Source organism: Miscanthus floridulus, chromosome 16, assembly GCF_019320115.1.
Source record: "Miscanthus floridulus cultivar M001 chromosome 16, ASM1932011v1, whole genome shotgun sequence".
NCBI classification, from domain to species: Eukaryota; Viridiplantae; Streptophyta; class Magnoliopsida; order Poales; family Poaceae; genus Miscanthus; species Miscanthus floridulus.
In genome coordinates, this window is record NC_089595.1 from 27,893,147 (window position 1) to 27,910,138 (window position 16,992).

At 52.2% G+C, this 16,992-nt stretch overlaps 1 protein-coding gene across 1 annotated transcript; it reads right to left on the reverse strand.

Moving 5' to 3' along the window:
- Window positions 1-754: 754 nt before the first annotated feature.
- Window positions 755-1,306, reverse strand: LOC136510471 (uncharacterized). The gene has a single exon (XM_066504902.1). It carries the CDS (start codon window positions 1,304-1,306, stop codon window positions 755-757), a length of 552 nt encoding a protein of 183 aa, XP_066360999.1.
- Window positions 1,307-16,992: the final 15,686 nt, after the last annotated feature.

Here is a 16,992-nt window from a genome sequence, read left to right on the forward strand (position 1 = left end):
GTAGGTGAGTGAAGCCACCCAGGGCCTTTTTGAGGGGTCCGACCATGTCGAGGCCCCAGACTGTGAATGGCCAGGTGGTGGGGATGGTCTGAAGTTCCTACGCCGGCAGATGAGTCTGTCGAGCGTAGAACTAGCATCCTTCACACCTGCAGACCACTTGCTTTGCATCTCGCAGTGCAGTGGGCCAGTAAAAACCTTGGTGAAACACTTTCCCAACTAGTGACCTTGGGGCCGTATGATGTCCATAGATTTCAGCATGGACTTCAAGGAGAAGTTATTTCCCCTAGTCGGTCGGGATGCACTTCATGAGCACTCCCGACGGACTTCGCTTGTAAAGGTCATTACTAATGGTAATGAATGTCTTGGCATGTCGAGTGATTCATTGTGCTTTAGTCCTTTTCAGTGGGAGAACCTCCTCGAGGAGGTAGGCGAGCAGTGGTGCTCTCTAGTCGACCGGATTGAGTGCCATCATGGCGATGTTGGCGGGCGATGTTGCCATGGAGGCACCAAGGTTGGATCCCCCGAGCACTTGGTCAGGGTCGAGGCACGTCGGGGGGGGGGGGGGGGCAGAGCCCCTATGTACCAGATTAGTGTTGGAGTGGGTCTGGGTTGGATCCTCCAAAACACGGGCATATGGCTCATGGAGATCATTGATGAACACCCCATCTTGAGACAGAACCTGCCTGGTAGCCAATTTTACAAGGAAGTCGGCGGCATCATTGTCCTTTCGGGGGACATGATGCAGTTCAGTCCCTCAGAACTTGTCCTCGAGCTTGCGCACCTCCTGGTAGTATGCTACCATGAGAGGGCTCTTACAGGAAGACTCCTTCATGACTTGGTCGATGACCAACTCCAAATCGCCGTGGACATACAGCCACGTGGCGCCGAGCTCGATGGTGATGCATAGCCTGTTGATGTGGGCTTCATACTCTACGGCATTATTTGAGGTTGAAAAATGGAGACGGATCGCATAGCAAAGCATGCTCCCACTTGGGGAGATTAGAACCACTCCAGTCCCCGAGTCGGGCACCATGATCGACCCATCGAAGTACATCGTCCAGTACTCATGGGTGACATCTGGGGTCGGGAACTGGACTTCAGTCCATTTGGCGATGAAGTCTATGAGAGCCTGAGACTTAATAATAGTGCGGGGGATGTACCTGATGTCATGGCCTATGAGATCAAGAGCCCATTTGGAGATTCGTCCAATGGCATCGCGATTGCGAACGATGTCTCTCAGCGGGTACCAAGTGACGACGATGACTTTGTGATCAGTGAAGTTGTGTAGGAGCTTCCGGGTCACCATCAAAACGGCATATAGAAGCTTCTGGGCCTAGGGGTAGCGAACCTTGGCGTCAGTGAGTACCTCACCAACAAAGTACACTAGTCATTGGACCTTCAGGGGGTGTCCCAGCTCCTCCCTCTTGACGACGAGGGCGGTGCTCACAACATGGTTGCTTGCCATGATGTAGAGGAGGAGGGATTCTCCCTGTTCGGGAGTGACAAGGATTGGGGCCGATGTTAGTGATGCTTTGAGGCTTTCCAAAGCCTATTGTGCCTCCTCTATCCAGACAAATGTGTCTGTCTTTTTGAGAAGTTTGTAGAGAGCATCCCCCATTCGCCTAGTCAGGAGATGAACCAGCTCAGGGTGGCCAGACAGCCGGTGAGCCTCTATACACCCTTGATGTTGCGTATCAGGCCCATGTTGGAGATGGCCATGATTTTTTTGGGGTTGGCTTTGATGCCGTGCTTGGACACGATGTATCCAAGGAGCTTCCCCTTCTGAACCCCAAAAACACATTTTTTGGGATTCAATTTGACGCTGAACCTTTGGAGGTTCATGAATGTTGCAGACAAGTTTGCGATCAGGTCGCTGGCTTGAGCCATTTTCACCACTACATCATGTACATAGACGATGATTGTTAGTTTTGGCCGCTTGACTTGGTCAGGTTGGTCGGGTGGGTCGATTTGGTCAACGAAGCATTGTTGCATGCACCATTGATAGGTGGCGCTAGCGTTCTTCAGACTGAAATGCATGGTTATGTAATAGTACAAACCATACGGGGTGATGAATGAAGTTGCGACCTGGTCAGACTCTTTCATCGTGATCTAGTGGTAGCCAAAGTAAGCATCCAGGAAGGAGAGGATTTTGCATCATGAGGTGGAGTCGACTATCTGATCTATGCACGACAAAGGAAATGGTCCTTTGGACATACCTTGTTGAGGCCAGTATAATCAACACACATTCTCCATTTCCCATTCTTCTTTTTCACAAGAATAGGATTAGCTAACCAGTCAGAGTGGTATACCTCTTTGATAAATCCGGCTGCTAGGAGTTTGGTGATCACCTCACCTATGGCCCTACTCCTTTCATTGTCAAAGCGACGCAGGCATTGCTTGGTAGGTTTTGAGCCTAGGACAACACATAGTGCATGCTCAGTGACCTCCCTTGGTATGCTCGGCATGTCAAAAGGTTTCCACGTGAAGACATCATGATTGGCACATAGGATGTCAGCGAGCTCGCTTTCCTATCTGGCCAAGACCTTGGTCCTGATCCGCACTGTCTTGGTCGGGTCGATGGAATCGATCCCCACTGCCTTTGTTTCCTTAGTTGGATGGAAGGTGCTTGAGCAGGTTGGCTTGTTGCAGTTAGGGACTACTGGAGTCGCCAAATTCCCAAGCTCTAGGAGCTCGATGGAGTTGATGATGACAGTGGCGAGCTCATAATGCTCATGATTGCACGTGTAAGCATGCAAAAAGGTGCTACCCACGGTGATGATGCCGTTCGGTCCTGGCATCTTTAGCTTGAGGTGGTGTAGTTGGGGATCACCATGAACTTGGCATAACATGGCCGCCCAAGATGACATGGTAGGACCTTGAAAAGTCCACCACCTCAAAGGTTAGGACCTCTGAGCGAAAGTTGGCTCGGTCACCAAACGTGATGGACAGGTCGATCTATTTGAGTAGGTACGCCTACATCCTTGGAATCATTCCATGGAAGGGAGAGCTCACTAGGCGAAGCTCTGACCAGGGGAAGCGCATGGCATTGAGGGTGTTGATGTAGAGAATGTTGAGGCCACTGCCTCCATCCATCAGCACCTTGGTGAGGTGTTTCTTGCGGACGATGGGGTCGATGACGAGCGGGTAGCGACCTGGTCAGGTAACGTGGGAAGGATGGTCTCTCTGATCAAAAGTGACTAGGGAGTCCGACTAGCTAAGGAAAGAGGGGGTGGTCAACTCAGCGACGCATGCCTCTCTATAGCATACCTTGTGCTGGCACTTGGAGTGGATGGCGTCGAATCCCCCAAAGATCATGAGGCATTCCTTAGGGTCAAGGAAGCTGTCATCATCCTTGCCCATCATGCCTCCTTTCTTGGCTACCTCCTCCTTGCTTTTCCCTTCCTTTGTCTTGGCCGCTTGCCGCAGGAAGCAGTTGAGGAGCTCATAGTCCTTGTAGAGGTGTTTGATGGGATAGGCATGGTTGGTGCATGGACTCTCCATGAGCTTGTCAAAGTGGTTGGGCTGGCCCTGCTGGGGCTACTTGCCCAGGTATTGGCTGACTTCATCGCTGAATGGATCGAGGTCCAGACACCACCGGTGGTCATCGATCAAGAGTACTAGACGATGTACTTCGATGGATCGCTGATGAAAAAAGGCACCGGCATGGGGCTAGTCTTCGTATCACCCCCTCGAGGTCCGCATGATGTACATGGTTCGGCTCCACTTCCCCTCATCAAATAATGTGGCCAAATACGAAGCACTCATCAATGGCCTTCGCATCGCCATCGAGTTGGGCATCCAATGCCTCGACATTCGAGGCGACTCTTAGCTAGTCATTAACCAAGTCATGAAGGAGTCAAGCTGCCATAACGCAAAGATGGCTACATACTACCAAGAAGTCCGACGGTTGGAGGACAAGTTCGATGGCCTCGAACTCAATCACATCCTAAGGCACCTCAATGAGGCGGCCGACGCACTCACAAAGGTGGCATCCGGTCGAGAACCGATGCTGATAGGCGTCTTTGCCAGCGACCAACACAAACCCTCGGTACACTATGAAGGGTCATCTGATCTAGCCCCGGGGGCTGACCAACCGATGGCTCCGTGTAGTCTCTATGTCGTGGAGCTTGAAGAGGATCCAGCGACAGAGCCTGACCCTCTAGATGATTGGAGAACACTCTACCTCAACTACCTCCTCCACAACACGATGCCGATGGACAAGATAGAGGCTCAATGGCTCACACGTCGCGCCAAATCCTTCATTCTTGTAGAGGGTGAACTCTACAAATGGAGCCACACTGGGATCTTGTAGCTCTATATCCCCATCGAACAGGGAAGGCTTCTGCTAAGCGATATCCATGATGGGGTCTACGGTAACCATGCCACACCAAGAACCTTGGTTGGGAACACATTCTGATAGGGCTTCTACTGGCCCACCGTAGTAGCCGACGCCGAGCAAATCGTACGCACCAGCGAAGGGTGTTAGTACTATGCTCGGCAGACTCACCTCCTGGCCCAAGCAATCCAGATGATCCCCATCACATGGCCCTTCGCGGTCTGGGGGCTCGACCTGGTTGGGCCTCTCAAAAAGGCACCCAGGGGCTTCACCCACTTGTCACCATAGACAAGTTTACAAAATGTATTGAAGCTCGACCGATCTCCGTGATCAAGTCCGAGCAAGCTGTGCTGTTCTTCCTCGACATCATCCATCGTTTTGGAGTACCAAACTCCATCATCACAGACAACAGCATGTAGTTCACTAGCAAGAGGTTCATTCGATTCTACGATGAACAACACATCCAGGTCGATTAGGCTACCGTCGCGCACCCCTAAATGAACAGGTAGGTCGAGCGCGCAAATGGCATGCTCCTACAGGGCCTCAAGCCTAGGATCTTCAACCAGTTGAACAAATTTGGCACATGCTGGGTCGCCAAGCTCCCTACGGTGCTCTGGAGTCTGAGGACAACTCCCAGCCGGGCCACCGGCTACACAACTTTCTTCATGGTCTACGGTTCTAAGGCCGTCCTCCCAACGGACCTCAACTATGGAGCACCAAGAATCAGAGCGTATGACGAACAAGAGCTGAAGCATCCCACGAAGATGCCATGGACCAACTAGATGAAGCCCGCGACATCACCCTCCTCTGTTCGGCCAAGTACCAGCAGTCATTGCGATGGTACCATGGCCGATGGGTGAGGGACCAAGCCTTCAATGTTGGGGACCTTGTTCTCCACCTCGTACAGAGCAACAAGGACCGACACAAGCTCTCCCCACCCTTGGAGGGGCCGTACGTCATCGCAGAAGTACTCCGGCCAGGTGCCTACAAGTTGAAAACCATCGACGGCGAGGTCTTCACCAACGCCTAGAACATTGAGCAGCTATGTCGTTTTTACTCTTAAATAAACACATACTTTTTCTTATCAGTTTTTGTCTTTAGAAATCCCTGATCTTTAGCGACCTCCGACCCCTGCAAATTACGAGGGCTCAGACCTCACTCAAGGGCTGATATAAGTATATTTATCTGACAAAAACACTCTCTATGTTATTTTTGCAAACATTCTCTAAGTCTTCCCTCTTTTCTCACGGCAAGTCCTAAAAGCTAGGATTGCGGGAAACAAAATCAGAGCGTAACTGGTAGGACTACGGGAAGCCCACGCCTCGGTGGCTATGGCCTCCATGCTCATCGGCATAAATCAGAATTGGCTCGCCCGCACTCCTAGTTTTTTGCGACTTCAGCTATGAGATGGGTCGGAAGGCACCCAAATCCCTTTTACAAAAAGAGGGAGAAAAACTGAAACGCTGTTTGTTGTTGCGAAAGTTGAAAACTTATTCATTTTTTCATACAAAATTCATTACTTACAAAGTGACTTCATCACGAAAAGGACTAATGTACTCATAAATACAAAGGACTATTCACTCGGGGGCTCCCCCACAAACTTATTCGATTACAGTCTCTGACCAGCTCTACTACAAGTACTGCTACAGTCGTCGCGCCACGTTCTCCATTGGCGACGTCCTACCGCTCTGCAGGATCCTCAAAGGTGCCATTATCCGTAACATCGAGCACCACATCGGCGACTGTGGTGCCCTCCACTAGGGCGTCCTAGGACTGCGCCATCATCATCAGCCGCAACCCCAACAATGAGGCCTCCGCCAGGGCGTCTAGGGGCTACGCCATCGTCATCAGCCGCAACCCTGACAATGGCATCTAGGCAGGGGGCGTCTCCTGCCGAAGAAAGGCCACAATGAACGACGGCAAAGCCGATGACGCTCGGCACCCTGCAGCGCCCCCCTCCTTCAATAGCAGTGGCCCCTTCTTAGCAAAGGTAGCCCGCACCATCTCATCTATGTTGGATGACCTCCAGCTCAACATCACACTCTGGATTCACGAGCGGATCTGTGAGTTTTTCTCTCCCTAGCATTACCCTCTCTTAGTTAGGAACCGCTACGACGCACAAACGCATTTGGTGGAAAGGAAGGGGAAGAGGTAGCGGCTCGGAGGCTGGCGAAGGAGTGGGATGAGAACTCCCCTCTCCCTCCCTATTTAAGGAAGAGGCACAGCAGCTGAGGAAAGGCGAAAGGTTGGGACAAAAAACTCTCTACCTTCCCCCTATTCAATGTAGATGGGAAATCAATGCTGACAGGAATCCAAGGGGACGCGCCTGGACCGACGGGACGCACCCTGGTCAATAAGACGCCGCTTGGTCAAACAGAACATTGCCCGGGCATGGCCCACCACCACCACGCGCCGAGCGCGAGGATCGGGGTGCACCCGCATGCAGGCGACTCTCTGCTTCCCTGGGTAGGACCATAAAACGATGGAACCCCTGCCTAGGGGGCCCAACGGGCCTCCTGGGTCGATCAGACGGCCCAAGTAAAACAATGAACGAATGACCGCTGAAAGATAGGCACCTCTATTTACATACTTTGCGTGTTAATTTCATTACCGAGCTTCTGACCCCAGCAACGATAGAGGCACGGACATTGCTCAGGGGCTACCGAGGGTGTCTATTTGTTTAGACATCCTCACCGCCTAACCCCTCCTTACGTTTAAAAACCAGAGACGCGGGGTGCGGGTGTAAAACTTTGAGTAAAACTAGACGAACCGCTAGACCCTACGCCCCAGCGGCTACAGTGTTTTTGTTCACCAGCATAATTGAATTCATAGTTCCCCATACCCCAAGTTTTTGCATCCACCTTCTCAAGAAGGGTTCGAAGGGTCCGCCTGTAGAATCTCCATCAAGGAGAAGCTGTCAGGTCGCTTAAAAGTCAATCGAATGGCTCAAATCGCCACAGAGAGACGAAAATGAAAAATCGCGATGGTCGTGCAGGTCACGCTGGCCCCATCGCAAGCGTTAGACTCAAACCCCACATGGACATGTCCAGTAAGAGCTTCTTGTCGCTCATGCCACCGAGGTAATGTTACCGACCCCCTCTTTCGTTTCAATTAAATCGCACATTAATCCCATCATCCAAACGTTGCATATGCAAATCGCTACATCTCAACGCATTGTGTCGTGTCATGAAGTGGCAGTCGCCTCATTCAATATGAGTGGCGACTGACCGAGGTTCGAAGGCTGGCCCGCAAAGGGCTTGAGGCTTCCTTGCGTCAAATAGAGCCAGGGGAGAAAACCCGAGATGAGCCCTAGCGACCATACCCGACCCCACTCAGAAGCGGATAGGGACATCTTGACCTTTCTCATTCGATTCTAGCCCTGAGCCAAACCCATAGAACCTCCGTCGAGGAGAGGCCAATGGGCCACTTGAGAATATCAAACGGCTCAAGCATCTGCTAGGAGACGGGTTAAGAAGTAGTGAAATGCCACAAGAGGGCTCCGCCGACCCTGTCAGTGAATGACGGACCCAGATTTCACATGAACATACCCGTTAGCAAGCTCATTGAGCACGACACTCAAGTCGTTGAGGCAAGCGTCGCCAACTTGGCCCCTCTGGTTGTGGAAACTGAGGATGGGGTGATGTGCGAAACATGGCCAACCCCGATCAGACCCTAAGGGGCTCGAGGGCTCGAGCCGCTCGATCCAAGATTGAGAGACCAAGGTTCAAAGGCTGACCCACGAAGGGTCCGGGGCCGCCTCGCGTTGAAAAAGAGCCAAGGGAGAAAACACAGATGAGCCTTAGCGGCCTTTGCCCTACCTGCATTAAGGCGGATAAGGGTCATCTCAACCTTCTAAGTTCAATCCAGCCTCTAGCCGAGCCTATAGAATCCCCATTGAGGGGGAATTTGTTGGAAGGTGGGTCAAGGAGCAATGGAATGCCTCTCAAAAGCTTTGCCAACCCTATCGCAAACCAAACGGGATTAGATTCTGTCTGAACATCCTCGCCAGCGAGCTCATAAAGAACGTCACTCAAGTCAACGAGGTAAGTGACGTCGCCTTAACCCCTCCAGTTATGGAAATCACGGACGGGGTGATAGTCACAAAATGAGTCAGCCCTTGACTGAATCCCCACCACGCATGGGGGCTCGGGGAAGGCTAGGCCAGCGATAAGACCAAACGCACGGTCATGCAGCAATCGCCAAAATCCTAAGTAAGGGGTACGTGTGAATGCAAGACTAAGTTCGCTACCCTTGCTCTGGTCTCCAATAACATCTGGCCCCAGCGACTGCAAGGGGTCGGATCTCACTCGGGGGCTGATAAAGGTACGAATACCTCCTCTCTTTTTTTGAAATAGTCGATCCGTAAGACCTCTTCCTCGCGTTAAAATTGGGGGCAAGGATTGTGGGAACAGACGAACGAGAATGCCCGGTAAGATAGCAAAAAACCCATGCCTAGACGGCTATAGTACTTTTGCTCACCAGTGCAATCAAAATTTTCCCTAAAACACCTTGGGCCCTACAGTCTTAATGAACGAAAAGGCCAGATCACATAAACCTTTTTCCGAATACAAAAAGGGGAAAAAGTAAGCTCAAATGAATGAAAACAAAATTGCAAAACGAAATCACGAATCTGTTTTTGGACACAAAAGTACCAACACTTATCCACATATTATAGATAAATGTTTATCAAACTTGTTCAACTAACTACTTCCTCGAAGGGAGAACCATGTCTTTCAGCCTGTTCACTAGGTTCCACACAATGGGAGTCACCGCCTTCTCAATCTCATCTAGCTCGGAGTCTTCATAGCTGGGCGTGAAGTCTCATTACCTCCAAGTTGGTCTCCTGATCATAACGAGAGCGGGCAACAGTGAAGGCTTGGGTGATCCCAGCATGAAAGGTGTCCTCCTCAAGCTGACCCACCCATGCTGTGATACCCGCGGCACGAGTCGTAAGTGAGCTGGTTTCCTCTGGTTATGCCACCCCTAGGTCATCGAAGACCACCCCAATGGTGGCGCGTAGAAGATCGTGCTCATCACTCTTGTCCTGAAGGATCCCCCACACTTCAGTGAGCTCCTTGCCTAGCCTAGCACAAATGCTCTTAGCCCCTAACCTTCAGGTCACCGCAACTCCAAGATCCGCCTGAAGGGAGTTGACCACCTTATATGCCTCGTCGCGCTCTCGAGCGGCCCGGTCGCGCTCCTCATGGACCATACTACGCTTCGAGTGGAGCCTTTCTACAGTCTGGAGTAGCTTGTCTCGCTCCCTACGTAGCTAGGCAATCGCCTTGACATCCTGATCCGCCCTCCGCTGCAGCATCGCGGACCTGTCCTCAGCCTTTAGCTTGAGATCCTGCTCCATCTCTAGCTCCACCAGGAGCTCGATGGCCTGCTGGCTGTCATCGGCGTCCTTCTAGAGCAGCTCATCCCACTCCTTTTAGACCCTGGCGGCCACCTCCTCATCCTGCTTCACCTCGTCGATAGGTCCTCGAACATCCCATGGATCTCCTCTGTGTCCCAGCGCGCCTCGGCTTCCCGCTGTTGGGCGGCAGCAAGCTGCGCGCCCACATCTCCTCGCAGCCAGTCCTCCTCGGTGAGGTGGTCCCATTCCACCTTCTACTCGTGGAGGAACTAGGATTTCTCCCAGCTACGAGCAATGAGGGACTGAAAAGAAGACCAGTGTCAAAAATACAAAAAAACATGAAGACAAGAAGAAAGCGAGACGAAAGATCAACCGGATACCCGGCCATTGGGAATGATGACATCACGCAGGACGACCCAGGCCTAATCTAGGACACCCATCATTGTCGAGATCCCTTCATCAAGACTCCCCCGCTCTATGCTCTCGGTAGCATCATCGAGCGAGAAGAGAGTCGATGTTGGGTCTCGGGGATCCATCTAGTGGAGCGGCAACTCACCCCGTGTAGGCAAGCGGCTGCCCCTGGCACTAGGGCTAAGGGAAACCCCCCGCTAGTCCTCTCCACCACCGCCACGGTGCCCGAAGACCCTCTAGTCATGTCCTCCTCCGTCCGGCCCGCCTCGGGCACCGTAGCCTGGGCCGCCGATGGCACGGATTGCGCTGCCCCCTCAGATGCCACCGTGGCTACATCCAATGGCGCCGGGCTTGCCACGATCATGGTCACCCCTGCCTGGGCCTCTAGTGGCACAAATTGCGCTGCTCTCTCGGATGCCATAGCGGCTGTGTCCGGTTGCGCCTGGCTCGTCAGGATTGGGGACCCTTCGGTTGTATCCTCCATCAGGCGCCATCGCTTGGGGCACTGAAAGCGTGGATTCCACTGCCCCCTCAGACACCACCGTGGTTGCATCCGGGTGCTCCTGGCTTGGCATGGTCACGACCACCTCCACTAGAGACACTGGACCCTCGGCTTGCGGTGCCACGCCCGCCATGGAGGATGCCACCATCACCTCCGCCACCGCTTGCTCGACAACCACCGAGGGCACGAGCGCCACCGCAGGCGATGCCAGATTGGCCAACGAGGCCGCAACATTAGCGCTACTCCTACCCAAAACAGGAGCGACGTCGGGCAACGGTGTCCGTCCTGCTTGAAGGGCAAGGCTCTTCTTGGGCACCAGCCCCAGAGAGCAGCCCCATCGCAAGAGCCTACGAGAGGTAAAAGGCATAAGGTCAAAACAGAAAAATAAGACGGGGGGGGGGGGGGACAGGGGAATCAGTGACCTACTCTGGCGCCTTTGGGTGGTGGGAACATTCTGGGGACAAACCCCCAGACCCCTGCTCCAACTCATCTGGGCAGGACCGTTTCGAGCCTGCCCCCTGCTCCTGGTCAGGGGGCTCATCTCCCTTGTCCCCGAGGGCACGGCGACGGAGCCGCCCCCCTCCATCAGCACCTCGGGGGTGGCGGTAGATCCGCCTCCTCCCATCCACCAATCCTCCGCTGGCACCCTGCGTGTGGCGGTGGATCCACCGGCTCCCACCAAACCTAAGGACAGGCCTGGTTCTGCCGGCCTCACAGACTCGCTTCCCACGTGGAAAGGGAAGGGTCCATGCGTGGACAATTGGGTGCCTGTCAGCGAATCCTCACCCTCTAGGACATCCCAATCCACGTCGGTTGCTACCTCATCAAACTCGTCATCGTCATCATCGTCGTCACTGCCTATCTCCTCTCCTCAATTTCATGCTTGCTACTTCCATATCATCTCCTTCTTCTTGAGCTCCCTCGTCCTCTTATCCCACTCGGTCATGGTGTGACTTGCTACCACCAGGATCAGTCCTTCGGCAGCGGAGCTAGGCTATCCCTAAGGATGAGTCTCTTTGGCTGGTCCCGCTATCCTGAGGTCAGCATCAAGGGGTTAGAAATTCAAGTAAAGAGAAGGCGTGGGAAATGGCAACTTACAAAATCAACAAACCCTAGTTTCGGCCACATTGGAGGATGTCCCGGCACCGGATATACGAAGTCAAGGACAACGTCGGTGGTGTCCTTCGAAGGCTCCATCGCCTGCTTGATCCGCTACACCACTTCGGTGGGGGGAGCGCCTCGTCGGAGAGCGCCGTCCCTTTAGGCGACACCCCAAGCGCCATCAGGTATAGGGGGAGCGCGTGGCTCATCAGCGGCGCCACCCTCCACATGTGGTAGGCGCCGATGATCCACGATCCCTTCATACCCCTATCCTTCAGAATTTGGAGGGCGGCAAGATGGTCCTTGATCCTTTTCTTGTCCTTGTCTGGGACACCCCACTTCCACGACCCCGGGACCTCTTCGATAAGGCACCTAGAGTACACCGGCAAGGGGGCGGCCATGTTGTCCGTGACATAAAACCACTGCAAATGACACCCTTTGTTAGAGGACGACAAACGCATCAACGGGTAGTCGTTCGCTCGGTTGTTGCACAAATGAATGCCGACACATCCCATCGGCATGCTCAGCTCCTGCTTCCCAACCAGCTTCTTCGACAGGTTGATGGCAAAGAAGTGCCACCACAGATCGAAGTGGGGACTAATCCCTAGGAACCCCTCACATAGGGCAATGAAAGCCGCAATGTGCTAGACCCCACTAGGATTGAGGTGCTGCAGCTCCACCTGGTAGTACTCTAACAGCCCCCAAAGGAACTTATGAGCGGGCACGGTGAATCCCCGCTTGTGGAAGAGAGCAAAGGACATGACATACCCTTCGTGCGATGACGGCTTGTCCTCATCACCAGGTAGCCACCACTCCTCAATGGCGGACAACGGGCGGAGGAGGCCATGCCAGACGAGGCCCTCCTGGCGCTGAGGGGTAATGCTGGATCTACACCACGACTCCATTAAAACGATAGGAAAGAAGGTGGCTGCGAGCTCGACCGCGACGGCGATGCGGATGAAAGCTTGACGATGGCACCAATACGGGTACAGGAGGCTCAGGCAATTGGCGGCGAAGGCTGTAGATGCGAAGGCGATGAGGCAAAGTATGGAACCCTAGGGGTGAACCCCGTGGTTTTATAGGGGGCGACAGATGCGAGAAGAGCAACCGTCTACCTTGATCTCTGAGCCCGCCATGACACACCACCGCGTCATGTCATAGGATACGCGCTCGCCATCCCTATCCTTTCCCACCAAAATCGCGCCAAACTATTCGCCTTCCCCAAACAGACTGGGACTCTTTTCCCACCGAGGGAATACGGGTCAAAAGGCCTTCTCGCCTTCTCTTTGGCCCGCCTAGGTCTAGAAGCCCAAGGGTCGGCCCAACGGTCTCGACGGCCGTCCCAGCGAGGGATGGGCCCACAAGCGACCAGGACTCAGCGACACGAGTATGAGTGGGGCCTCGATCCATAGTCGAGCCCCAGCTAGGCTGACCCTAGACAAAATCCCCATGAACAGGATACCAGGGTTCCCTTAAAACTATCCAGTTGATAAAAACCGAATCTCACAGCCTCACCCACGAAGGGTCTAAAATTACCCCCCGGGTGATACTGCTCGAATCACCTAAGGGCTCGGGGGCTACACCCAACGGGTGTGCTCGTGCGTACCCTCTGACGAATCGAAATACCCACCGGGCGATTCTACCCAAATCACCTGAGGGCTCAGGGGCTACACCTGCCGGGTGCGCTCGTGTGCACCCTTTGGCAAGTCAAAACGCCCAACGAGCGATTCTGTCTGAATCACCCGGGGGCTCAGGGGCTACTATCGAGGACCTAATACCGGGGTACCCAATAAGGTGGAACTAATGACCATCGAACATTGACACTTCCATTCAGACAAAGAACGCTACTGCGCTTCTTGCTCGAACATCGGAAGATTGGCCCCGCCTCGCCCAACCACCGAGGGCAGGCTCCGCCTCGCTCGATGTCCGAGGGCAGGCTCCATCTTGCCCAACCACCGAGGGTAGGCTCTGCCTCACCCGATGCCCGAGGGCGGGCTCTGTCTCGCCTGACCCCCGAGGGCTGGACTCCGCCTCGCCCGATGACTAAGGGCTAGACTCCGCCTCGCCTGATGCCCGAGGGCAGGTTCGACCTCACCCAGCAATCGAGGGCTAGCTTCGCCTTGCCCAATGGCTAAGGGCTAGACTCCGCCTCACCCGACGCCCGAGGGCGGGCTTGACCTTGCCCGGCGACCGAGGGCTAGCTTTGACGACTGCACCCTGATCCTTCCTAAAGACGAGCATAGGGTACAACAGGACATTTGAGTCAACCACAGTATCGAGGACCATGCCCTGTGCACCTGTAGGAAGGTACCGTTAGGATACGATGGGATAGGCGCTTTAAGCCCTTTCTGACATAACAATGCCCAAATAGTGTTGTAGGCGCGGACTTTTTGTCCCACAGTGTAGTAGGCGCCGCCTTCAGCTCTCGGGTGAGGATACTAACATAGGCATATGCTATGATCCAAGGAAAAACTCACATCATCTACAGTAACATCGTATAGTCATTTCCTCGTCTAGCCCCCCGCAGAGTCACGGCTCGGCGCCCAGACACCCTGCACTGTCTGCCGGAGGAGGATGGGACGTAACCACTCGCCGAAGCAAGGCCAGGGCATGGCCCTATCAGGGTCAGCAGACGCGCTATCCTTGCCATGTGCCACGATAGTGGAATAGGCTCAAGGGAAAAGGAAAGCTTGGCACCTCCAAAGGATGACTACCGTAGGTTTTTTTTCCTCTTTCTCCCATCTGTAAACTCCTGGCTCCTCCTTGGTCTATAAAAGGGAGGGTAGGACACCCCATGAAAAGGAGATCGGTTCAACACACAACACATCACGCATACAGCCAGGCAGCGACCCAGCTCTTGTCGTCCATTCGACCATTCCATCAGACCTAGGACCTTTCCCTCTCTCGACCGTTTGTATCCCCTACTATGAACCCTTTTTGGCACTAATAACATGAGCAGTGGTAGACTGGACGTAGGGACATTCAGTCTAAACCAGTATAAACCTTGTGTCCTTTAGTGCACCATCCGAGCCTAACACGCAACAATTATAAATTCACTAGCCGGTGTTTGTTCGAAACACCAACAAATAGTGAGTAAAGAATAATATGTACATGACTCATCGTGGGGTTTGAGCCCATCATGGGCTCGAGGCAAAGCACGAGTGTCTTGACGTTGGGGTCATCGAGTGGCCTAGGGCTGGTGGAGAGCGCTCCTCCTCCAGTGGACGCTGGGACGAGCGTCTCCTCGTGGAGGCGGAGTACACTGAGCCGATCGGCGATGAAGTCCAGACTCTAGAAGAGGAAGGTTTGAAGTGGCATGAAGACGGGAGGAACCCACATCCTAAACAGGTGGGAGTGTGAGAAGCTCTAGTGAGCTAAAGCGAATCGTATCGATCGAGCATGCCATGCCGAAGATGGTGGAAAGGTGTGCCATCCGGTGACCAAAAGCGTGAATGCACGACGTCTTCCCCACGGACGACGCCAACTGTCGGTGCGAAATTTAACCAACAAGTAAATATTTGTAGTTTTGCCGTGAGTTATGATCGGATGTGGCCTAGCACTCAATGACATAGGATTTATATTAGTTCAGGTAACGTGCCCTACATCCAGTTTCAGTCGGTCGGTGACTTTATTCCTGAGCCCAGATGCTCGAAGTTTGCTATGGGGTTACAAACGAGTGAGGAATGAGAAGGGGGGGGTGTTAGAGGCCCGGTCGGACTCTGAGCCAAATGGACAAGAGTGACGGGTGCTCTAACGTGCGCTAAGTATTGGAGCGTATGCTCTGTGTAGCTATCGAGTTCTAGAGCTGTTGAACTGTTTGAGTTCTCAGGTCATCGAGTCCTCGAGTCATCTAGCCTCTTTTTTCTCGAGAGAGCTCCGGCTTCTAGGAGAGAGCTCACCCCCTTTATAGTTGAAGGGGTGGCCTTACAAGTCAAAGAGAGAGAGAGAGAGTGTATACATGTGCTACCTAGCCTTGTTGCCCACACTGTCGGATACAAGATGGTTATTGGCGCCTACAATACTGTTTATGTTCAGACACATCTAGCAGGCTCTACCGTGTTCGCCTGGTACGGCAAACGTCGACGCCTACAATACTGTTTGTGCTCTGACACGTCTCGAAGGTTGTATAGTGCTCGTCTGGCATGGCCTGGTGGCACCATCCTGCAGGTGCGTAGGGCATGTCAGGGTATGGTCCTTGGTATTGCAGTTGACTTGAGCGCCTTACCTTATCTGCTCCGCCTGATCCCTGGGCCCTCACCGAGCGGACGTCCCCGGTCAGTCGTTCCCAGTCGGTCCCGACCGTGTTGGTCGGAAAAGAGCAGCGAGCAGAGGTCTGGCGTATCCTTGGTTAGAGAAGGAGGGCGGAGCCGGAGTGCAGTCTCACCTTGGTCAGGCCTTCTGGTCGGGGACCGGATCGTTGTCCTAGACTGTCATTATGTATCTGGGCCGGCCTAGGTGCACGTTGTCGCTGCACCGCCTGCTGGGCCAGGTTTTACAGGGAAGCTGGTACATTAGGGACCCCGGGTTTATGAACCCGACATCATTATAATATCCATGACAATATAGAAAACATGAATAACAAGAGTTATAGCATATATAGAAATAGATAAATAACATAACATAAATAGAAGCAAAACATAATAAAATATAGAACAAAGCATAAGGAAACACAAAAGGAATAAAAATAAAAGACCACGTAATAGTAGAAAATTAAAAGAACACATGAATACTAATTAAATACATAAATTATATCATAGAACATCACATGTATACTAAGTGAATATCACATATATACTATATGGCCCTCACAAAATACATCATATAACGTCGCATGTATACTACATGAATATATCACAAAAAATATCAAACATCACATTATAATATGAACATCACTTATATCACATGAAATTTATAAAATAAGAAAATAAAAAATGAATTATTAAACTAATGAATTAAATAAAATAAATAAAGAAGAAAATAAAAATAAAAGAACATGAATAACATATGCTAAGTATATAAAAATGAATAACTTAAATAAGGAAGAGAAAAAAATTGAAAAATTTTACATGCATACTACACGATCATGATATGTATCTCATGTAACATATGAAATGAAAAAAACTTTTAAAAACATAAAACATGAAAATGATTAAATAAAAATTAGAGTAAAATAAAAATAGAAAATGAAACAAAGTGAAAAACTCTACATTAACAGATAAGAAAGTAAATCATATACTCTTATAAAGCAAAACCCCACTAGCAATTTTTCTTGACATGCAAGGT